This window comes from Corvus cornix, chromosome 3, assembly GCF_000738735.6.
Source record: "Corvus cornix cornix isolate S_Up_H32 chromosome 3, ASM73873v5, whole genome shotgun sequence".
NCBI lineage: Eukaryota > Metazoa > Chordata > Aves > Passeriformes > Corvidae > Corvus > Corvus cornix.
Genome location: NC_047056.1, coordinates 60910308 through 60935603, shown reverse-complemented (window position 1 = coordinate 60935603; position 25296 = coordinate 60910308). Strand labels below are relative to the sequence as shown.

At 37.7% G+C, this 25296-nt stretch overlaps 1 protein-coding gene across 17 annotated transcripts in view; it reads right to left on the bottom strand.

Annotated features, from left to right (window-relative positions):
• PTPRK (protein tyrosine phosphatase receptor type K) overlaps positions 1 to 25296 on the bottom strand; it is a 387506-nt gene that overhangs the window by 190723 nt on the left and 171487 nt on the right. For all 17 annotated transcript variants that reach the window (XM_039568293.1, XM_039568298.1, XM_039568297.1 and 14 more), the window contains exons 4-6: positions 23252 to 23333; positions 21310 to 21425; positions 7069 to 7243 (exon numbers count right to left, since the gene is read on the bottom strand). In XM_039568293.1, coding sequence (XP_039424227.1) covers positions 7069 to 7243; positions 21310 to 21425; positions 23252 to 23333 — 373 coding nt within the window. The remainder of the gene's footprint in view (positions 1 to 7068; positions 7244 to 21309; positions 21426 to 23251; positions 23334 to 25296) is intronic.

Here is a 25296-nt window from a genome sequence, read left to right as displayed (position 1 = left end):
CTAGGCTGAGAGGTTATTGCCCTTTACTTAGAAGATGTCTGAACCACAGACCCCTGGGACAGAAAAACTCTATGTAAACAAAGGATGCCTCTACATCTACTTTTCCCGGATACTCTGCTCCAAACACTGGCTATCAGGGCAGGACACAGAGCTACAGGACTTGGGTTTTTGCTCTGATCCAGACCAGTCACCTCTAAGTTCAGACAATACATTAACAAGATGCATAGCAGCACTGAAAATGTTAGGTTTTGCCTAATGAGAATATTAATTTAGCCTATAAAATCAGTACAAAACTCATGTCTTATGAAATAAAGGCAAAACATGTGCTTTACCTTAAATGTTTCAGGTCTTCCTAAAGAACACATCAGAACTACAATAAAGCACCAGTTCACATTAGAAAGACTTCAAGTAGACTGGTCAGCTGGAGATGAGAGGGCTCAGGGAATATTGCTAATGTGTATGAGCACCTGAAGGGAGTGTGCAAAGAGGACAGAGCCTTTTCAGTGGTGCCCAGTGACAGAACAGGGGGCACTGGGCACAAAGTGAAGTACACAAAGGTCCCTCTGAACATCAGGGAACACTTTTTTTACTGTGAGGGTGCCTGAGAACTGACACAGGGTGCCCAAGGAGGCTGCAGAATCTCCATCCTTGGAGATATTCAGAGGCCATCTGGACATGATCCTGGGCAACTGGCCCTAGGTGATTCTGCTTGAGCAGGGGGAGTTTGGTCCAGATGACCTCCAGAGGTGCCTTTCAATCTCAGCCATTCTGTGACTGTCATTTCAAATGTAAACCTGTGCAGCCAAGACTACTCAACGCAGAAAGATGGAATGGAGCCTATGCCAAATCCCTGGCATTTCTGTTACCTCATGTGAAACAAAGTCTCTTTGGCTCCTTTGAAAAATCCAGCCAAAACTGTTTTCTCCTGCTTCTCCAGCAAAAGCAACTTTCCTGCACTTCCTAAAGAAAATGAGCAATGTACCTATTAATGATATAAACCAGAGACAAATGTTGCCTCAGCAAAGGAGCTGAGCAGAGTTACTTCCACAGAAGAGTTGCCTGAAAGTGAAGCTGCTATTCTTTCTGATATGTAGATGAATGACAAAACTGAGACTCCTATCTGGCTCAATTTATTCATTATGAACGTAAAGTTTTTCTGAGGCATTTTCCTATATTCTTGTTTCATTCTTTTTATGTAAAGAACGCTGGGATTTGACTTCAGGGTGACAGACCCTCTTTACCTTCTGTAAGAAACAGAGGATTGAAAATAGGAAGATTCACATGTTAAACCTACTTAAAGAGGATAAGATCTTAATACAGTAGAGAAATTAAAACCAGAGAATGTCATAAAAAGATCAACTTAATTGGATCCTGGACTCTCTGAAGAATGCTTATACCTAAACATACACCCAAAATATAACCTGTGTTTTATTAGCAAGGTTTAGAAAACTTCACAAAATAATTTCCTTATTTTTCCAAACACTGCAAAGTAAATATGACATTGTCATCTACTCGTCCTGCAGGGATACAGCCATGTGAGGACTAGGCTACAACTAATGAGGAAACTTAGAGTAAAAAGTAATTTTGAAGATGAGCTGAGTATCCAAAAGTGTAGCAGTATTAATATCAATACTCCAGGAATGCATCTTATGAATCAAGAATGGTAGCCACAGGGGTCTTCTGACTCAAATAAAATATTTGCATACCTCTGTTGAGGTCTGGTGATGATTGAAAAGGAAACTTTTACAAGGTAGTGATGTAAAGCCCACAGATTTCAATAAATGGACTTGCACTGCAAATCTCTCTCCCTAATTTCCTCTCTGGTGTGAAATTGAGTTCGTTCAGAAAAACACACTCCAAAGGCCCTCTTCAAGAGTCTTCAAAAATACAGTCCAAAGCCTCTGTCTCTTGGAGAATTTCTGAACACATTACATAGCATCACAAAAACCTGAACTGTCTAATACTTATGATGCTGGGTAATAGCACCAGAAGGGGGGAAAATTTTTTTTAATGAATTTCCTATTTATCAGAGAACTTAATAATGGAGGACAGAAATATGGGGCATTTTGCAAAATTGGTATAAAAATACTTCAGTCTATTTGCAGGCAGGGAGTATAAATTCAGGCTACCTGATGTATTTACTTTTACCTGCCACCTAGTGCTCTCCTTGGCATATTTTTAAGTCTGTTATTATACTGAACAAATAAGCCAAGTCACAAAATTGAGTACACACATCTGAAGCAAGTTTAGAGAGTTCACCTTTTTTTTCCAGAAAAAAACAACTACCAGTGAAATTTGGAAAGTGCGTTTCAGTCCACAGCTTTCTCAAATGGAAATATTTCAAAGCTTTCTTGTAAGAAAAAAAAAAATAGTGCTCCCATTATTTTCCAGGGGCAAACTCCATCTTCACAGTGTTCTAGCATCACCGGGAACCAGCCAAATTACTAGTTTGCCTATACAAAATCCCTAAAGAGATTCAGACAAAAAAGGCAGAAAAATCACTGTCAGGCTTGCATAACAAGAACTGCTCCTGATAGCAAACTCAGCCCAGTAAGGCAAACAAAGAAGAATAAAACCCCACCAAACTCCACCAAAACTTGAACCTGATGACTCAGAAGAGAGACTGCTTGCAATGTCAAATCAAATACAAGAAACAATGATATCCACAAACTGATAAAACAGGTCAGTTCATCAGAACTTATAACTTTTGGAAGAACATTCAGAAGACAGTGGAGGAACACTGCCTTTGTTTGCTATTACTAACTTGGATTTACCAGGCAGATGAAGACAATTCCATATTGGAACTATAAATCAAGGCAGAGACTTCCCCTTGCTTTGAACCCAGTACAGAAGAGCCATTTTGGTTGAATGAAGAAATGTTGAAAAGAAAAAGAATTTACATCATAAAAACATTAAAAATTGCTGCAATTTATGACTCAAATAAACTTATAAACTTAGCAGTAGAACCAGACATGATAGAACCATCCATAGGTTAACAAATACTATATTTGATTCATACATTTTGATTCACATATTTTTATCACTTATCTTTAACAAACATTTTCTTCCAACTCATATGTGCAAGATCCACTACATAAAATAAAATATACCATATTTCCTGCTGATTTTGCAGCATTTAATAGCATAATATCAAGTGTTGTACAATTATTTTGCTAATAATGTGCAGCTACTTTAGAAGAAAACAGACTTGGGAAAACATACAAACACCTTATATAAAGTACAATTCATTATCATACCATTTAAGAAAGTGGTTTGCTCTTTTTTTTTTTTTTTGACAATCGGAGCAACAAACTGTTATTAATATATATTAAAATGAAAATAGAGGCTTATCACCTGTATCTTCCAAGTACTGCAGCCAAAGAAAATGGTGATTTTATTCACAGTCCCTGCAACACTGCCCAAGAGTAAGACATTCCAAACGGGGACAAACTGAATTTGGGTTATTTTACAAAGTTTTGCTAACTAACCACATGAGCATGTAACATCAGCTTCATCCCCATCTCCCAGCCACTTTTAACATGCCACATCAACTAAGAAGTTGATCACAGCTTTGTTGGGCACTACCTTTTTCTTGATGCACAAGGTAACTTTTCTGGCGAATACTGACAACTTCAGAGAAACATTCCAGTACATTTTTAAGAGCTCAGAACAATGAAACAGTGCAAGAAGTGATTATGGGGCAAAGTTCTCTACTGACTGAAGATCAGAACATTTGATACTGTAACTTGGAAAGGCTACACAGTTTTATATATCAAATATACACGAGCCAGGGCACAGGTGTGGGCACTTTGGGCACTTAATTTCTAAAATTCCACACTAAGCAGCAAAGGGAGCAGAAAGACTTTGAGATCATGATACACTTGTTCTCAAAAGCAAACAAGAAACAAGGAAAAAGAAAGAAACCGTCAGTGTCTTCTTGTTCACTCTTATCTATCACAGGTACTGTTCCTCCCTCCCTCCCAGCATCTCCCTCAAGTTCCAGTGCAGACAACCCTGAAGACTTCAAGAAACTCCCTTCCCAGAAACTGCCAATTTACCAGGGAAAATATAAATAGACAATTAATCTGATGGACATATTCAGGAGGGTAAGTCAACTAACAGTAATGACATCACCAAACTTCCTGTAAAAGGAAGGGGAAAGGGAGAACTTCTGCATGCATTCAAGAATAATAGCAATGCCATAGAAATAATGTAAAAAATCAATACAATGCAGCCACTGAGCTGGGAGCTGAAGACGAGCTCTAAACAAAGGTGAGACGTTAAACCATTGACTGGAACTACTTTTGGTAAAATCTCTTAATTTAATTATAAATCCTATTCTAGTTCAATTTTTTCTTCAAAAAACTAATCAGAGCAATTGAGTTATCCCTTTCAGGGTCTTTAAATGTACACCATCCCCCCCAGGTAACTACATCTGTAATAGAGTTTAGAACTCCACTAAAAGTAATTCTTCTGCTAAAGCTCAAAATGAAATAAAGATGTTTCAACTTAATATGCATTATAGAACTGGAAACTTTCATTACCAAGACTAACTTATTGTCTGCTCATCAGGAAAGTGTCAGATGCCTCTACACCTGTGTTATGGTATCACATGTCTGTATAAACATATCCCAAGATATATCCATATTTTGGCCATGTATCTAAACAGCAAGGTTTTGAGCTACTGAGCAACAACTCCTGTTCCTCATCCCTGGCTCTCTAATAAACACTGCTGTCAATAAAGTTTGGCTTCTACAAACCGAAGACCCTATCGTTACTCAGAATTATCTGGAAGCAATACTAAAGCCATGACAAAGTAAATTGTGTTTCATTGGTTTTTTCCCCTCCTCTGGCTGTGAGAACACACAGATCAATACTCTTCAGCATGAGAATTCTGCAGCGAAATTTTCATTTGTTACAAACAGCAACAAAAGGGCCCCAAGCATGCCCTGTCACTTCCAGTTTAGAAGGAAACTCACTAATAAACTCTTCCCCCTGGGTCATCTTTGACAATGGGCAATACTATGCCAGCTCTTATTAAAGCCAATTCATATCAGTGGCCCAAAAATTTCCTTTAAAATTATCATCTTTTGTATCCATGTAGCAGGATGTCAGCTTTAAAGTGCCACTGAGATATAGGACCTGTCATTATGGTTAATTTTCAGTACAGTTTTAACACCAGGGTAGCTGATCCCTAAGGGTATGGGTATGCTTTTTTGGCTAACAAGATTTATTTAGCAGTTATCCAGACAAACAAGAAAATATATTACTGTATATTGCTTTTCAAATACAACAGCAAGCAATAAATCCAACTATAAAACATATATCTTTGTTCTCTACCATGATGTCAAATAGATGAAAATGGTTTGGGAAGGTTTATCTTTTGGGGGTTTTTAAAATACTTTTTTATAAATATATATATATATATATATGTATGTGTGTGTATATCTATATTTTAAAAACAGCTAAAATTCTAATAAAAAGCACACAAAGAGTAAAATTAACCTTAAAATAAAAAAAACCCCAACAATTCTATAGCTGCTATATATATAGTTAAATATCAGATTTATGCCTTGAGCCATAAATATGGTGTTATCTATGAAATTACCTACTTTTTCAGCAGGACAAGATTATGCATTTTAAAAGATGGTTCTATGAAATTTTATATTCTTGCCTTAGGTTTTTTTTGAGACAAATAGTGTTCTTAACATCATTTTATTGCTGTTTTATACTAGAAAAAAAATAGAAAACTTCATTTATTGGATAAATACATTGATTTTCCCTGCCTTTCTAACAACAAAAGTTTGTTTTCTTGCTTCAAAAGGACTTATTTCAATTTATTAGGATGAAGAGCATCTTGCAGTTTGCTAGACAAAAAGTACATCTAACAGAATAAAAAGAAGCTCTTAACATGTTGTCTAAATCTTTGTAGTCATCAAGGCCCATTTTTATTGATGTTTTATAGAAGCCATAAAACCTGATTGACCTCAATCAATTAGTCTCCCAGGGAAAAGACCTCTGCCAGCAAATACCAGATAAAAAATAGGTCAGGGCATTTCCTACACTACTTTTATTTTTACAGGCTGAGGACAAACTTGCTTTCCCTGTCCCCATTCCAGATTCAGTGTCTGACTACAAGATGCCAAACTGAGCAAACAGCCCACTGCTTCACCAACAAACCGAGCAAGAACCCACTGTGTGTCAGACCCCTGCCCCTACCTGGCCAAAACAGCCCCTCCACCACGCAGCAGCCCCACAAATAGATTTTGTACACCACTTCTCTCTCCCTTTTACAAACCAGTAAGCCTCATCACAACTCATAATAAAATGGGCAGTTTTGGAGGTGACACAATGAGGTAAGAAGTGGTTCAATAGCTTACAGGTCATACAGCACACAATTTTGGAAGTGAGAACTGAACTCCTATGTTCAACCATATCCTTTTCCAGTCAAGATTACAGGTTTCCAGAGCATAAAATGAAAAAAAAAAAAAAAAATTACCGACTCAATCACACCACAAACAAGCTATGGTTTCACACCAGCAGGCTTTTGAATTAATTTCAACCAAAAAGATATTTCAAGTGGGAAAAGCAAGTTTTCTTTCCTTTTACTTCAGTGTTGGAAATCCTCACAGAACCTCTCCACAATGCTCCCCATCCTTGGGTGGGTGAAAGTTTACAACTCTTTATCTACCTGTCTCGCAGGTAGCACAAAAATGTATTATTTGTTCTACTACCAGTGTGCTCAAGGCAACAGATTTTAAAAGGGAATGGTAACTATGTATAGGTGGAATCTGATTTGGACCTTAAGTTCAATACATAGCATCCACAGAAGAGCATGCAGGCACATTCCACATGCTGTGGGATCAGGGTTTTACACAGATGCATTCTGTGGAAAGCAATTTTAAGAAGCTTTACAAATCAGTCTTTCATCTTCTGACAATTTCACAGGGCTATATTTGTATGATCATTTCAGATCAAGGCAAATGGAGGCTAAATAAAAAATGTAAGCAGAAAGCACTGGTATTACAAGCATTTAACTGGATAAAATGAAAAAAATTAAAACTTTACCTCGAACAATAAGTTGAGCAAAGTTTGACACTCCGGAACCTCTCTCTGACTGAGTTACACAGCGGTATAAATCCTGATCGGTTTTTGTCACCTCTTGCAACTTAAAGGTAGCTGCAAATCTTCTGTGATTGATATTTTTAGTCTGAGCAACTGGAATATCTTCTCCATTTCTTCTCTGAAAATAAGAGTAACCACAGCAGAGTTATCTCAAAAGATATAAAAGGCATTTATCCTTATCATCATATAAAGAAGACACAAAAAAACCAAAACCTCAACTCAAATGCATTCAGCTCGTGTTCCATTTCCGTGGTAGAAGAGCTCAGTGCTGGGGTCGCATCAAGAAACAAGCAGTACTCAATAGCATTTAAAAATCAAGTTTGGCAGTGAAAAGCACCATCAGGATTTTGCACTGGCACGAAACATGACCATGACATACTAAGCTGCAACTGCCTCATAGCTGAAATCATCCTAGGACAGCCCAGCAGTAGCAGTTGTACTCCCAAGAAAATTCATTCAACTTTAAGCAGATTTATGACACATACACTGGGTGTATTGTAAGATATATTTAAACAAACCTGGCATTGAGGGATTTCAAAGGTTTGCAACAGCTCTTTTACACCAACCAACCAATGTTTCCTTTTTAATGCTACCTTTTATCTGTCCAAGCTCAATACCTTCTAAAATTTTAGCTTTGTTATACTAAGCACCACCTATCCGTCTAAAGCTAGCTGACATAAAAAGTGGAGGGCAGGAAGCCACTAAAAGAGGAATAACACAGATCTCATTTAAAGGAAGGAGCTTAGAGAGTTCTTAAAAAATCATAGCTGCCACAAATCACTGAAAAATTTAATCTGTCTGGAGCTGCGGGGCCAGGTGACAGGTCAGTAAGATAGAAACAGTTTGAGCTCTTGTGGGATTCTTTTTCCTTATTACCATTCACATTAAATGCTCTATTTTGATTTCAACTGAAAAACAGACCCTTCACCAAAAGTCAGCATTAAAAAACTCCCAGAAACATGCACCAAGCGAACAAGCAATGTCACTGCTCTATCCCATGGATCAACTATATGTTATTCCTTGACCAGGATATAGTTTCTGAGCACTCAGTATTGCTCAGTCCCTAGAAAAATGTCAGCATTTTCTTGTAACCACCCATTCTGCTCAATGCATAGCAAAGCATGACCTCTGTGGACATTTTTAGCTCTAATCAACCCCAGGAATGAGAAACTTCATTGAGGTTTTAAACTCCAAGCTTTCTAACACAAAAAGCGCTACTGCTGAGCCACGGAATTTAATAACGTGAAAGCCTGTGGCAAAACACAAAGGGCAGAAAAAGGAGATGATTTAATGTTGCATGTGTATATCAGCCAGCCTCCTGTCACAGGCAGGAGTACTTCATAACACTCAGACGCTTCATTTTACATCTACCCTTTGTCGTCCTAGCATGGGTTAGTCACTTTAAACAGTTTTGTGGTAGATTAACCAGGGGTCCATCACTACTTCACACTCACTGAAGCAAGCATTCACTGTAACTATTAATATATTTAAACAGATTAATTCTATTTACACCAAGCAGGCAGATTTCAGTCACTCATATTCCACTAAAAAGACCATGCCATCACCATTACCAGCTACAGGTTTACTGGTGTGATTTTCTCACTGCAGGAAGACACCATCCAGTTTCCCTCACCCAGCCACCCTCTTTGTCATTTCCCCAGGAACAACAAGGAGCTATTCCTCAGGCATAAACTCTGTCTGCAGGGCACAGCCAGAAAGAGCAGCAAGATGCCAAGAGTGAAAACAGATCTCCAGAGCAAAATGGCACACTCCCAAAAGGTACTCTCATTGTTTTTCCCTAAAACTGTCATCATCCCAAAACCACCACAAGCCTGGTTATCACAGGGGTGATCTCTGAGTGGGTGTTCCCCAGGCAAAAGCAATGGATGTTGGGCACTAGGATACCTGGACCAATTGTGATGCAGCCAAGTCACCCAGTGACAGACACAGGCTCCCTCCTCAGCTCTGTGGGTCTCTGACTCCCATTTAGAAAAATTAAGGAAGTTTTCTGATGCCTGCAAATACTCCTGCAAATGAAAGGCCTTACTGAACTTCAGGAGTCAATGAAATTATTAGATTCCAAAATCAAGCAAATGAGGGATGATGTTAAAGGCTTTATTTTGGTGATGCTTAAACAAGAGTAAAATTATTTTGTGGTAGGAGCACCTTCCCCTCCAGCTGGCTTCTCCTGATAGAAAATATTAAATTTGAAAGAAGAATTTTCAAGCCCTGCATTCCCCACCCTCCTTCTCTCCCCACCCCCTACCTCCCCCCCTCACTCCTCCCAGTGTTTACCAAAGGTTTGGACTGTCTGAAATGATAACTTAATATAACCTTTGGATCTAGTGCCTTGAAGTAACCCAAAAAATAAACCTCATGATACTTTCTTCCTCTCAGGCTTGCCCCATACCCTTATGACCTTGCCACACCATAGCCACCCAGCAAAGGGAAGTCAAGCTCCCCCATTAAATACAAATTTGTCACGTGATTGTCAAAAATACCGAGCAGCCAATAATAAACTGATGGTGTATTTTTAAAACTTATATGATAGCAGACTTGACAAGTAAACCATGTAATGCAGTCATTCTTGTTCTGCTATGAAGGGAAAAATAAATATTAGGGAGTTTTCTAAAATGAAGGACTTAATTTCAATCAGTCCAGTGCTTTAAACTGGAACACCAAGCACTTAGTCTGCAGCAGAGAAGCACATCCAAGCTTGCTATATAGAATAATTTACGCTCTGAAGATCAGAGCTTGCTTACTTAAGATCATCTGCACGCTTTAAGTTGAGAAGCAAAGTGAATTTGACTCCACTTAAAATGAAATATTAATGCAATTTCAGAGAAATTAATCAAAATAAAATTGTACAAGCTTTACAGTTCTAGAACAACACCACCTCAGATTTTCTTTTTTATTTACATCAGTGATTTCCTACCATATTATTTTACAAGACTTGGAGCAGTTGCTCTAATTTCTCTGTATTAGAATTTGTTTCTTGGGAATTCAACTGTACCACTACATTTTCAAAGTCTTTCTTCATGTACAGCTTATCCATTAGAATAGTTCTCCATCATTAAAATGATGAAAAGTTCAAACAGAAGAGAGTTCTCATCCAAAAATGAATGTTAAAGAAAAAACCCTGCATTCATTTCAGCTCATATCCCTTACACTGGTAAGCCATTAGCCAGTCAGAGTTCAGATGGACTGTCATGATCTCTTAATTAAATTCTTCTTTTTAATGTCAGAGCATTACTACTGATTTTAAAAGAGAGGGAAGAAAGGCAGCAGTGCTCTCCGCTTATTAAGGGTTCCTGGTACATACTGTTTCAATTTATGTCCTGCTCACACTGAACAGAGCTTGAAAATGCTGCTCAATTAAGTTTTAAAAATTCAATTTAAAATTAATGTGGAGTTATACTAATGGGTAATGGCTGTACCCTGTGTGATCCTTGGTTCCTCCAGTCCCTTGCTGTCTGATTTGATAACCCTGAATTGCTCATTTAAGAGAGGTCACCACCAGGCAGTTCTCCTCTTTTGTGAGAATAACTCTGGGCTTCACAAAGAACTACCCTCTATAAACACTTGATTAAAAGAAATATTAGCCTGTGAAAAAATCTCCTTAATTCTGTCATTTCAGGCATTTAAAATTAGAGTCTTAAATAAATCTCTCTAACTTCAAAGTTATTTTTAATATGATAGGAACATGATTTTATTAAATCTTTTTCAGGCAATGAAATTAGATCATCTATATTTTAAATAAAGTCAACAGCAAAGTCTATGCAGCTTGAAAACAATCTTAGGTAAATTAACAATTAGTCTTAAATATCTCTCTTTTGCCTCATGAAAGAAATCAAGCATTTAATAAATATGAAATGCAATTTTAGTGGATCGTTTAGAACATGAGTGCAACCAGAAGAACCTAAACTCCAACATCTTATTTAATTGGTAGAAATTAAGTGCATATCTTATACAAATTTAAAATTTATCAGCCTTTCTCCCTCAACTTTTCAGGCTGAAAAGTGGTGGGTTTTGCTTTTTTTGCTTTTTTATAGCAGTAAGATACATGTCTGCAGCAATGTTCTCTCTAAATTTTTCCAGAACCCTTTATTTCACACCAGTGATTTTTATAAGCCTGGACAGTTCAACCTTACACATCCCCATCCCTTTCTTACTGTAAACACCTTAAAATAAGTCTGCTCTACTGCTAATAATTACAGTCAACTCTGGTTGCCTTCTCGGGCTCTCAGCTGGATGCTGGGATGCCTCCAGAGATCAGAAGATGTCAACATTTCAGCTGCAGTGACACCGCGCTACGCTGGCAGCAGTGCCCTATCAGCTGCCCTGCACTCACTCCCTCCTCACCTTCCCTCCTGTGCTCACGCGAAAAAACCAACCTGGAATATAAAAAACCTTCCTGAAAATATTCCCCCTCTGCATATATAATCATCACCAAATGGATTAGCTTGTGATCAGATTCACTGCACAGCCACTGGGAGTAGAGGAGAGGGCAAGTTATATGTGGTGAGCAGGGCACAAGTCCACAGTTTGTCTGAGCAACTCAATCCCCAAAGCTGCAATCATAACTTCCCCAGCAGCACAAGGGCTGGAAAGATGCCCCCAGCAGCCCAGGGCAGTAAATCTCTGCTGCCTTGAGGCAAGGGAAATTTGTAAACAACATGTTCCAAAACATTCCTGGGTTTACTCATTATGTAAAAGGCAGAAATGTCTTTTTTTGATGAGGGGAAAAAAAGAAAGAGGGCTGCCTGTGGATAGTTTGAATGCCAGCAATAATGCACAATTTCTGCCGGATCATGTTACTAAAAAAGAAAAAAAAAAAGTGAGTGGAATAAACAACACAAATAACTCTGCTGTTTAAATTTTACTTATATGCACCTATCTGTCACTTTTCCACAGACACACATATTCTTTTACAGCACTTAGGACACAATTTCCAAATGGAGAAAAATCTGAAAAAATTGCTAAAATATTATTATTTTTGCTCCTGTTGTTGTTGTTGTTATTATTATTATATTTTCTTCTTTTACACAAATGTCTCAATATATTCTTGACATTTTGAAATTTATTAACATACTAGGAACATAATAAAGCATGACATACATTTATCAGAGGAAATTATAAATAGAATTTTAATTTTTTCCCTCACAAAACATAGAATTACTGAACATAGTGGGATTATTTTTCCAATTTTATTTATAAAATTTAGATTAAGAAATCATTTTTTTTCAAACAGATAATGAATTAGAAATATAGATTAAATAATATGCCTAAATAATCCTATATTCTTAGTATAAAAGAAGGGGAAGTAGCAATTTCTTTTGTTTGATTATTAAGAGGAAGTATTAAATATCTTTTAAGTAGGAAATTAATAGGACTTGCTTTAACTTTCTGGTCTCCTACATGCATAGCAAACCAGAATAAGATTCTACTTTCCAATGAACTGTGCATTCACTTATTAGCAAGAAAAACCACACAGCTTTTCCCATGCAAACATACACTGAAGATCATGAACAAATGCGACAAGCCAAGATTTATCCTGCATGCTGCACTGCAGTACAGAAATCCACAATTACTTTAAATGTCACCCCAAGACACTTGGTAATATGCACTGCTCTTAGTCAAACTTGTCCCCTTTGAAGTAGCTCAAATTTCTATCATGCTGCACTGACCCTCCTACTGAAGAAATCAAGGGCTCTGATGAAATAATTCAATTGAGAGCCATCTGGCCCTTTAGAGGTGGAAATTCTAATTTATTTTATTATAATAAAAGCCACCAGAGGCAAACTAGCAAAATTCAAACTACTGTGTCCCTGGCCATGCCACTACACAAGTGAACACAACACTCACTTTCTCTGAGCATTTTAAAGCCTCTTAGTTTAAGCCTAATTGAAAACTTGTTGAACATACAAAAAAAACCAAAAAAAGTATATTTTAAAACAAAATAAAGGAGCTTTCCAGAAACCTTTGATTCTTGAATGCAGTGCTCTTGACTAAAAAAAAGTAACAACAAACAACCAAAACCACATAATTCACAAAATTATGGATTCCGGACGCAGTGTTTTAAGGTCTATATCACCTTGAGCAGCTCACGCTGAACTACAGTATTTATCCTGCAGCACAAAACAAAAAAATCTGCTTAAGTAGAAAACAATGAAGGAAAAAAGTTGCACAAAAACCTACTACTGAGGACCACCACAAGACAGCTCCTCAAAAATTTCTCAGCAGACAATTTTACCCTTTTCTAAAAGCAGCCAAGCCTACCAGCTGTTCTTATTCTTCTGTAATTCATTAAGACCTGCAGCTATTTGAGGAAACTAGGGCCTGGGGGTATTAGGCTACCTACCGCACATCACACTACTGAGGAGAAGACAACCTGAATGCAGGAAATAACAGACAAGAGTCACAGGACAGAACGGCCAAGGAATTTATAATAGTATATATTTTTGTAAACATCACCTTAATTTCAGGTGTCTCACTTACATGGGGGCTTCAGCCACTGGCTGACTGAGGAGTTACTACCAGGACTACACAGGATAACCAAACTTCCACTGCAGCTGTTCTACCTGTAAAGTACAAAATGGCAGGAGGGGAAGGTAGCACCACTGGGGCCATGCTCAGCAGCACAGCCCCCAGCAGCAGATACTCCAGCCACCAAAGGACCCCAGGGAAGGCCTACAGGGCAACTCCAAAGGCTGCTGTGTAAACTAAATGACTGCTAGCTATGCAGACCAGAGGACTTAGCTAACTGGGGCAGAATTAAATTAAGACCAGGAGGATTACAGTATTTCATGTTGCTGAAACCTAGGATGACCGGACATTTAGGGGAAACTGCCATATTTATCCATGAAGCTGATAAACAGAGGCAGACGAGAGGGAGAATGGTTCATTCAGGGTTAAATGACATAGATAGCATCAAAGGTGAATAGAGGGGGGGAAAAAACAGAGGAAAAAAACCTCTGTGAAACAAAGTTTGAATACTGTATTTTTCATGGGTGAATATTCTTTAACCATGTCTGAGTCAGGAGTCTGTGATACAGAATAAACTACAAGTCAAGTAATTTACAAGGAGCCTCATAGACCACTTCAAGGCAGCTTTTCATACAACTTTGAAAAAAAGGTTTGGAAAACCAGAATATGTATCACAGAACATAAATATGATAAGGTGAAAGTGCTGGTAGAATAGACAAGTCATTGCAAAAAAGTCTTTTATGTCTCACTATTCTGAGTCTTCTTTTCAAAAACATCTTCTCTAAGTAAAAGCAACCAATATGAGACAAATGATGAAAGTGAAGCTTCTGTACAAACCTCAACAAAACAACAACAAAAAAAAGAACTTATATCCTGCTTAGCCACTGTCAGTAATCAAGAAAAAGGTAAGATGATGTTGACTTGAGTGCAATTTTACTGGCTGAGGAAAGAAGGTTTGTCACAAGCAGCCCAGCTTGCTGTGCAAATTAGTACTTGCTTTAGGCAGATGATGCTGATAATCCAAAAAAATCTTCTGTCTCCCCAGAGGCTCCTCAGAGGCTCATCCACCTCTCCTGACACCCAGGGAAAAGAGCAAAACCAGAGCCATAGGCCTTCTCTCCTCCCACAGCCTCCACAAAACATCATAGCTCCCACTCCTCCTTAGGGCAAGCAGGCCTGACGGACTTATTTCAGTTCAAAACCAAAAAACATCAAACTTGACAGTTGACCAAAACCATAAAGGGGATCAAAACTCTTCATCACAGTTCCACAGCTGAAACCCGGTGGATGCTAGCAAGGCATCTTCTCTGAACTCTCTCTAGGCTGCACTGAATAAAAAAGCAAAGTAACAAAGCCTTTCCAACATTTAGAGCATACTCAGCTCTTCTTAACTTTCAGGGGTCATAAAATTCGTGCAAACCAACAAAAAACATTCTTCCAATATAATGAACATGGTGACTAGGCAGGTGCACTGTAACAGCAAATATTTTATCATCAAACTAAAGAAAGGGTGTCTTAACCAGTTAATTAACTGTATCAAAATGCAGTAGGATCTCGAAAGGAAAAGTTACATTAGAAAACCCATAGAAGGTAACACGCAAATGATGTAAAACAAAGTTAAATTGGATGTGACTCTCCTATTATAGATGCACTTATTCCAAGACCAAAAGCAAGCCTCCCAGCATTCACTGCTGGGTTAGCTAAATGGTTTACCCCAAAGGCCCATGGTCCACACTCCAACCCTCCTGCTGAATACTAATCCATGTCTTCACAGCAGGCGGAAGGCACTTGTGTGGCATAGCTTCTTTCCTTTGAGAGGAAATAGGCCTTCCAGAAAGCAAAACCAAATAGTCAATGTTTTGTCCCTCAACCCTTTGGCAGAGGCATGAGTTCTTATATACCCTTTCTAATCTAAATTCCTGGAATACTATGTTGGTCCTGCACAATGCATCATTGCAGGATACCATCTGCATGTGCCCAGTCCAAAGACTTGTTAAAGAGTGCATATATGCAGTACTTAGCAAGAAAAATGAATGCTAAATATCACATGCCATTCTGTGGCAATAAGCACCAAAACCCAAGATGCTGGTGAACAGGACATTGAGGATTATGGCAGTTTCCTCTACAAAGGGAGAGAGAAGCAGCCAGTTGTTCGAGCCCGAACAGACGCTCGCTCATCCTCTACTAACAGTTGGTACCGCTGGGAGGTCAGCCCGACTCCATTGTTTTTACAGCAATTTGCATTTTATTTTCCATAATGCTGTTTAATTTCACTTTTTCAATTATTACTCTCAGGCAATTGCTTTAATTATCTGTTATTCCACAAGGAAAGACACTTTCCTCTGGCAGAGAGAAGGGCTGCATCAGACCGTATTAACGCTGACGAGTGTCTCCACGGGTGGGCACGGGGCTGCCGCGCCAGCCTTGGCAGCCCAAGTGGAGGGCGGTTAGCCAGCACCCACAGCTATTGCTGACAGATTGGCCCGTTCACCACTGCTCAGATGGCAAATCTGCCCAGGATTACAAGGCGCATATTAAACCTTTAAATGCATGCAGCCGGTACCCCTTTGAATTTCAGATTCGCCAAGGCAAATGGTATCACCGCAGACCGTGGCAAAACACATCTGACTGCAAAGCTAGAACAAGCCGCTTTCCCTAATCCAATGCTATGTTAATGCAAAGCTCAGCAATGATGGATGGACTCATTAGTGCCGCAGTTATCGCCATCTGAACCAGGTGCCAAGACATATGGTTTAACAGATGTTCTAGCAAAAAGCTCTATGCTCTGCACTGTACGAGTGTCCAGCTAAACCGGACATCGGTAAGACACTGAAGATCGTATTGGGCTTCTGGGAGCCACAATTGTTCCCAGCTCAGGAAGCTGTTAAACACAGCCCGATTATGCAAAAAACCCTATTGCTCTGATATCTCAATTAGATCAGCAGAACAAATGCTGGACAATACATACACTGCTTTCTGGAATCTTGGTGTACCCAAATGTTATTTAATCTACCCAGTCAACTCTGTTTCTCTACTATCTTAGTAAAGAAATTAAGCTTTCTGCAAACAGAAATCTTCAAATGAAATAAGAAACAGAGCCCACCCCCCTGACTCTTGCATTTTCATATTTAGAAATGCCCTCTGTGCACTATTCTTTCAAACATTTAATACGTAACATGTATCCATTCTGAGCATAGGATTACCATGCAGAAGCGACTTGTTTGCAAGCTTATTTGCTGACATAACTCCAGTGGAATGCATGGCATTTCACAGGCAAATAAATAGAATAAAACAGGGGTTCTTTTTATACTAATTTAGAAAATCAATGTGCACAAAGCAGCAAGGTGCATCAAATTTTAATAAAAGAAAAATTCCATATTCTTTAAGTGTCTTTTCAAGGAAAGAAAATTCATAGGCTTTAGAAAGAAACAAAATCAGTAAGTGGGCAAGAACTGATTAATTATGATATCTATACACACTATATTCATTTTTTTAAGACTACACACACACTTAAGTTCACCTCCTCCAGGAAAGCATTTTTCAACAAGAACTTCTGCTAATTCCTAAAGCTCATAAATCAGAGCATACCAAAGCATAACAGGTAGAAAACCTAGTCTACCACCTTGGGTTTAGGGACTCCTGTCACACAACCCAACTGCTTCAGTGTGGGCAGTAAGATCAAACTACAGCTGTTGGTATGTGACTTATTACAGCAGAAAGCTTAAAGAGAAGGCAGAAAATACTGAGAAAAAAAGCTCCCCAGCATTACATTTGGAAGAGAATGGCAGGCAAAAAAGATATTAGGCACTGTTAAGGACTGAATGTGTTTCAGAAACAACATCAATGTTGTTTAACTTTTAAACAAAAACTAAGGACTTTGCAACCCTTTCAGAATTTGCTAATAATTGCAGGTCGTAAATAGAATTCTTCAGCTCAATTCTTCAGCTCACAACTGTAAAAGATTTGATAGCAGATCAGGCTGAAAAGGTGAAGAACAAAAGAATTTGAGCTGCATTTCTGCCCTGCTCCCACACCTACTATTCACACTGTCACAAAAGGTGTGTTTCAGATCTTGTTCAACCAGTTAAATCTCTTTTTCTGTGCAAATATTTGTTCTGTATTAATGCAGCTTCAACTTTTGAAAACTTCTGTTATCTTTACTGCTTATCTTTCAATGACAGAGCTTTGACTGTCTCAAGCATTGGTCCATTGAGGCTGCAAACTACAGAGGTGGGAAGAAAGGGATATCAAAGGGGACAAGAGACCAGATACAATCCAGGAACAAACAAACACACAAGCAGAATCTGCAGCCGTGAAAGTCAGGAGAAGTTCAATTCAATGTTAATCCCTATTTGTCTGAAAAGTTTACAGACATACACTTATGGAAAATAGTGTTGATGAAAATACTGTCATTACAGCAGTAAACACACAGGAAACAGTGTATTGAAATGCCGCACCTATTTTTATCCATTTTTATTTTTAGGCACATAAAGATATGTGCACTTAATTATATATACACTGGGAAAAACATAAGCATGGAAATGTACTTGCAGATAGAACGTCTAGTATATGATCAGGGCCCAATAACTAAAACAAAATTGAAGTTTACATAGGTCTACAAGGATGCAAGCTACCAAAATCCTCTTTTCACATCATGTGGTTATAATCTTTTCCTCTTCCCTGCTTCTAATCAAACATCTCAATCTTTTTCTACCTGCTGGCATTATTTATATAGGTAATTTAGATGTGAATCAAGCTGTGGAAAAAGACACACAAAAAAAATCAAAAGACCAAGCAAACAAATTACAAAAAAACCCACAAAAACAAAACAATGAACAAATCAACAAAACCCAAACAAAAACAATAATGAAACAAACAGTCCTCTCCAACCCCCCGCAACAACAAAAATCCAATTGGAGTCAAAATCTTTTCCAGTCAGATCCCTTTCCTGAACTGACTTACTGGAGAGCAGCAAAAGCTCCAGATCAGTGCAGAGAGGGACCAAGAGGGTGAAGCTGAGACTGTGGCAGCTCAGACTGAACCTGGCTGAAGCAGCCATGGGACTGCAGGACTTTGAATGCGGAGCAGATTGGCTGCTATTTTTTTCCATGTGCTGCTGAATTTACTTAAATTCTTCTCAAAACAGGCTCTTGCAGTCGCAAGAGCCACAGTACTGATAGAGTCTTCAACAAAATCTCTACCTGCACATATTTACTACTTCAGTGCAAGCAAATGAAATCTTAGATCTCTTCAGATACAAAAAGCCCCGATGTCCCAGATTGCTCCTTTAACCTTTCCTTATAAAAGAATGTATTTTAATAGCAAATTTTTTGCTGTTTTTTTTTTCCTCCTCAATGAAATAGTTTTTCTCTTTCAATAAGGACATAACCAAAAGCTATTTTCTCTAAAACAATGTGCTTGGCAAGTGTCTTTTCCCTCACCATCATCCACTTATTTTTCATTTTTGCAATTTTTTTTTTTATAATGGCCTTTCTTGTTATGAAAAAAATACATTCCTGGGATGTTTCAGCTCAAGGCTCTCAAAAACAATTACTTAGGCATTTGATTTGATCTGCCAGTTCTTCCTTTCAGGCTATTCGGGCTTTTTTAATCTTGAGTTTGGTCAAAGGTTAAAGCAAACCTTTTCCAAGTTACACTCCAGCGTTTCATGAGGCCCATACATATCCATGCCAGGTTTTAAGGATAAGGAGTAAATTCACATTTAGCTGTGCTCAACAATAGTTACTCTGAGTTCTAAGGAAATTATCCATATAGGGAAAGTTGCCGATTCACACTTATATTGGGCAAGCAGAATTGAGAGCTGGAATGATGAGTGAAAAAATTCACCCTTAAACTGGTGAAAATTCAGTACTGTTTACAGGAAGACAAGAAAGAGAACAGAAGCTCAAGTATCAAGGTATCTTCAAGAGTATCAGAGAACTTCACAAGCCCAGGCAAGCAGAGTTATAACCTCTAAAGTTCTTTATCTATCACACTGTGAGAAATTATCGCATCTGTGATCCACATACACACACACAAAAAAACAAACTACCCATGAAGCATATGGAGGGACAAAACATATGTTTTCTGAGTTGATCTGGCCATGAACTGGGCTTCTCAGGGGAGTGAAAGTTAGGTAGGATAATCTGTCAGAGTTATCTGACTCCAAGGATTGAGCGATAGGGAAGGTTTCCAGCTGGCTCTCTTTATTGGGTCTTTCTGACCCATGATCAACTGAAAGTGGCGCTTCACAGGTTTGCTGGAATGCTCCTATCACTATTGTCTTGCCTTGGATATAGCAAAACCCAGGCCAGTTTCATTTTTTGTGCTTTGTGTGCTTTACTTGGCAAGTCTCTAAAATCAAGCTGCTTTTTCTGAATGAATGCATTACATGTGTACTCAATTTAAACAAATTACTGCTCAAAGACATGGAGTACAAATCATTCCTACTGTTGTGCTACCTTTTCACTAAATGCAATGAAGTTACTGCTTGTGTTCCTTTTTTAATGTTGCAGCATATTTGTCTAATAATACATTTTGCATATCAGATTTTTTAATCATCTTTTTAAAAAATCTCTTTAAAATTTCAAGCTTATCACATGCCTATATGCAACAGTCAAGGTTTTTCAGATCCACTATTAAAATAAAAATCAAACAGTCTGAAATAATTGATTATAGTTCACTTCAAAATACAACAAAAATGTGACAAAAAATAGGTATTTTGAAGTTCTGACTGTAGATAATTTAAGAGTATGTTTCCCAAAAATTACATAATTTTTAGTTCTGAAAATAAATATAAATATACATTAAAAAAAAAATAAAGCTTTAGAGGACATATTTAGAAACCATTCTAAAGGAATGTTGGTACTTACAGTTTACATATAAATTAAAGAATGCACAAAACTTGTACGTGTACCACTTAAGTGATTTTTTTAATCCTTTATAAGTGGAAAAAATTAATTTTTTTAAGAGCAACTGGAAACTTTGTCATCCTTCTACTTAACCAGTGGTCTTAAATATAAGTACCCCATGGCAACAATACAGAGGAGACTTAGTGTTTTGGAGAGATGGTGGTGTTTATTTCTTTTTTGTCCTCTTTCACAGTAAGAAGGTTTATATTCTGGTTGTAGTAATCCCTTAAATTCCGACATAATACTGTTCACAATTATACATAGGTAAAAATTAAAGTTCGTCCTGTTATGGAGACAGAGTAAAAGGACATGTAGTCCTTTTATTTATGCTGTTCCATAAATACGCTGCTGAGTAAAACTGATACACACACAGAAGTACAGCCATATCCCTCCAGCCACCTGCTAGGACAGGTACTATAGATGCTAAAAAAATCCTCAAAATTCCTGACAGCTGTGTTACATCTGTCTCTTACTAGATCTCAAATGCCAATTATCTGCATTTAATAATAATACATTTTGTGACAGAGGAGTTGATTTACCATGAGAGAAGGCCCACAATGACTTTAAGGGCCAACCTTACCGCAGTGCCCTCACCAGTTCTAATTTTTAATCCAAGCTTTACAACACTGCAAAACTGATTACAAGTTTCTCGATTGAACAGAGATAAAATTGCATTTAAATGACATATTTTCCATGCAGAAGAACAAAAGGCTTTGAATTTTAAACATTTCATCTCCAGAAAGTAGCTTGTCCTCTAGCCAAATAGACTTGCATGATTTAGCCTTACCTGGAGCCATAACTTGTTATTCACTGCATCTCTCCCTGTAGCAATGCACTGAAAGGTAGCATTCTGCCCTGCATTGACCTCTACATCCCCCAGCCTCAAAAAATGTGGAGATTTATCTGCAGAGAGGGAAAAAAATTACAAACAGAAGTTATTACAAAAAAGTAAAGGTACCAGAAACATTATTATCTCCCTCAACCTCCATATTTTAACAATCTTTGGCTAAAAAATAGAAACAGAAGAGAGAAAATGATTTGTCTCATCTGTGTTTGAGGAGTGCTTTCAGTCATTTCCCTTCTCCACTGGTGATTCTACTAACTTTATGTTATACGTGTGTTATAATAAAGTCTTTTTAAAATCGAAGCCAAAAGAAGGAGATCAGATGCCAAAATGTCAGCAGCACTTGACAAGAATTACCCCAACGACTTTTGACTGTATGAAATCCATCATACTGAGAAAAACCCAATTAGCATCATACTGCTCAAGCAAATAGATACTGTTTATGTTATTTGCAATGCAACTCAGAGCTCTTGTTTTGGAAAATAAAATCATTTGTGACATTGAATATAGTATTTCAGGGATTGAAAAATCTATTTCCCACACTGACAAAGCCTGTAGGAAACCTCAGTGGCACAACCACCTGAAGGATTTACTAGACCTACAAAAGCTGACAGACACATTTGAGGAATGGGCACATCACACAGCTCACCCACCCCTTTCTCAAGAACTACTAAAGAAAACAGTAGCTGAACTGTTCTTTTGTTGTGCTTACTAAAAAAACATGATGCACAGGAAAAAAACATTAAGCTGGAACAAACAGGGTTTAAACATCAGTAACAAAAAGAGCTTGTCTGAATACTGTAACATACTGATAATGTGCTGGGATGACTGTAACCAAGTGCCTTTTGTTTTGGCACTTCAAAACAAAACACAAAGAAGAGGAAGAAAATAAATACGAAAGCCAGATTCTGAATCCAAGCAGAGCTTTGCTGAGTACAGACTTCAGATATTTGGGCTGGCTGAAATATTAAAGATAACTCACTCAAATTCTCTGTAAGCTTGGTAGCCCCCAAGAGCTATGGTTTTAAAAGGTTTAGGGTAAAATGAGAAAAAAAGAAGTGAGGTTGCCGTTGAAACTTTATTATTTGGCATAATTTTGCAAAGTTGGAGCAGGATATTGTTATATCCTGGTCATTTCAGAAAGCAATTAAATTATCAGCCATGTGGCACATTAGAAGGAAATCATATTTTAGAAAGCGCATGTGTAGGGGCAGATGAGAAGAGTTGATCAGAAACAAATTGTCAAAAAATTTTGATAACAAGTGCCAGAAATGCACAGTAACAATTTCTTCCTCACAATTTTTTATTAGTAGAATATTCTCTATCTCACAACTTGTGTTTGCATGTGTGCAATTATTCCCCAGGATTAGCAGGGAAAGGCAAACATAAATGCCTGAAGTCTGTCCACAAAAAAATAAACAAAATACAATTCCTTAGTAGTTCAATAGCCAGAAGCCCTTTCTTTCCTTTTTTTTTCTAATCTATTTTGTCTCTTCAGAACAAAAAAAAAAAGAGAGAAAAAAGAAAAGGGGCATAAAATCTGATAAACCTCCTACAAGCATCTGCCAATTCAGTCTTCTTTAATCAGTGAGTAAACACATTAACATTAAAACCCATTTTGATTATGCACACCAACTGCGTATGACTAAAAAGACACTGAAGAATTCCTGCTTTTTCATCCTTGTATAATTTACTTCTGGCAGAAAATTATTTCACCCAGGTAAATCACTATTGCAATCACATTTCTTCCTGGAAGCTGCAACAAAAATACTATTGAAAGAACAAAGAATATCAGTGATCGAGTGATGAAAACTGAGCAGTCCACAGCAATATCAAATATGTCCTGAAAAGACAGAGAAAAATGCAGCTCTTAATCATTACTTACCACAAGGGTAACTCAGGACCTGGATGTCATCAATGGCAATGTAGCCATTTCTTCCATCTGAGACTTCAGCTTCAAATATTACCTGTCAAAATGAAAGAAAAAATGTTTACAACACTCATTTCTACAGAATTCCCCCGGTGGCAAGCGTGCAGATATAAGACACATTGCCTTTTTCATTTAGTTGAAGTTCCTACAAGGTTTGACAACTGAATGGAATATTTATTACTCAGCGTGTTGTGGTTCCATACCATTCATATACATGGTTTGCTTTGGATTTGCTGCTCATAACACGCCAGAAAAAACATGTTTAACTGCATACTGCTTTATCTCAACTAAATGTGCAAACATGATTCAATTCTGAAAAAATTGCCATTACTTTCAGACAGGTAAGGCATCAGAGCACACAAGTGCTCAACCAATTTTAACAAAATTTGTATTCTTCCTAGGGGTCACGATATAGTCTCCTGTAACCTTCTGCAGCACAGTTGCACAGGAAAACACAGAAATTGTGCGGCACTCCCCAGTGGCAACAAAAAGAACGGCTGCAGCATGAGATTGATGCAGTAGTTATTAACTTCATTCTTCATTCTTGCAAGGCAATGAGGAAATTCCTGTGCATGAAGGGAAAGAAGAGACTGTCTTCACATCCAATATCTTGTCCCACCCCTAGCGGGCAGTTAACAACTAAGAATTGTTTGGTGGTGGTTCACAGAGCTCCCAAAATTGTGCTTTTACTGCAGAGAGAGAATGCCTGTAGGGCATGTATATTTTGATAGCACTGGACTACAATCCTTCTTCTAGTTTTTCCAGACATTCTTGCTAAGACTGCACTTCTAACCAATTTCTTTTTTTTTTCCTTCTAATTTTATTTGCACACAAATTCAATTTAGTTACAAAACCCACTTCATTCTCTGCCTCTTCTTCTTGTCTTGGCCAACAACAGCTTGATGGAAATTAATTTAGTGTCTGGGAGCCCTACTTTCACAACGTGCCTTGTCCAATGACCTCTCTGACCAGAGTACTGTTTGACAATGTCTACCCACTCTTCAGGCAGCTTCAGAGAGCTGGCACTTGCTCCCGGTAACGAACATCAATATATCTATCTTTAATTATTTAGTAATTTGGATTATCATCTTTTTTATTTAAATGGTTGCATGGTATGGAAGACAACTCAGTAAGAAATAATCTTTGTATTTCAAGTCCTCCTGACAGACTGGTTTCTTTATAACAAAATACAGTTCTATAACATACACAAACTCTGAAAGCACATAGTTTCTTAAAGTCCAGTTAAGAAATTTGAGCATCATTGTTGAGATTTGAACTAAATTTGCACCTCCTTCTAAGTGGGTTGTTATGAATTCACTTGGAAATAATTTAGATCCAATTCTCAGGAAAGCTCCGCCCATATAAGTGTGTCCTTCTCCTGTATGTTGATACCTTCCTACACTGGAGGTCAGAGGAGAGAAAGTTACTTTTCTTGGGACACTACTGGGAATTAATTTACTGGGATTTTCTACCTCTGCCAGATTAGTTCCAGTAATCTCCACCCAGCAGGATTAGGAAGTTATCAGAAAAGGAGAAAACCACAGAAAATAGAAAGATAAAGACACAGAGATCCATGAGAAGAAAAATAACAACAAAACAAGAGAGAAAATATGAAGAAATATGGAAAGTTGAGAAGTCTATAAAAAGGTATAAGGAACAAGGTTTACAAGGTAAGCAAAAGAAAAATACAGTGATTAAAAAGACAGATATTGGAGAGCCAAGATTTCATCTATATAGTGCCATTTTTTAAATTCATAATTGGTACAAATACAATCATGAAGCATTCATAACTATAGACAATATAGCAAAAAGTGCAGCAATTAATTAAAAAATTAATTCTTTTAATAATAATTAAAAAATTATTATCAGGCTTTAATTTGATAACATCTGTTCACATTTACAATAGGAAATTGAAAAGGAGAGTTGCATATATAGGCAGAAACAGCAATTCAAAATGCTGACAAGTCAGACAAGAACCTGAGGTAGTTCTTTTCCTCAAA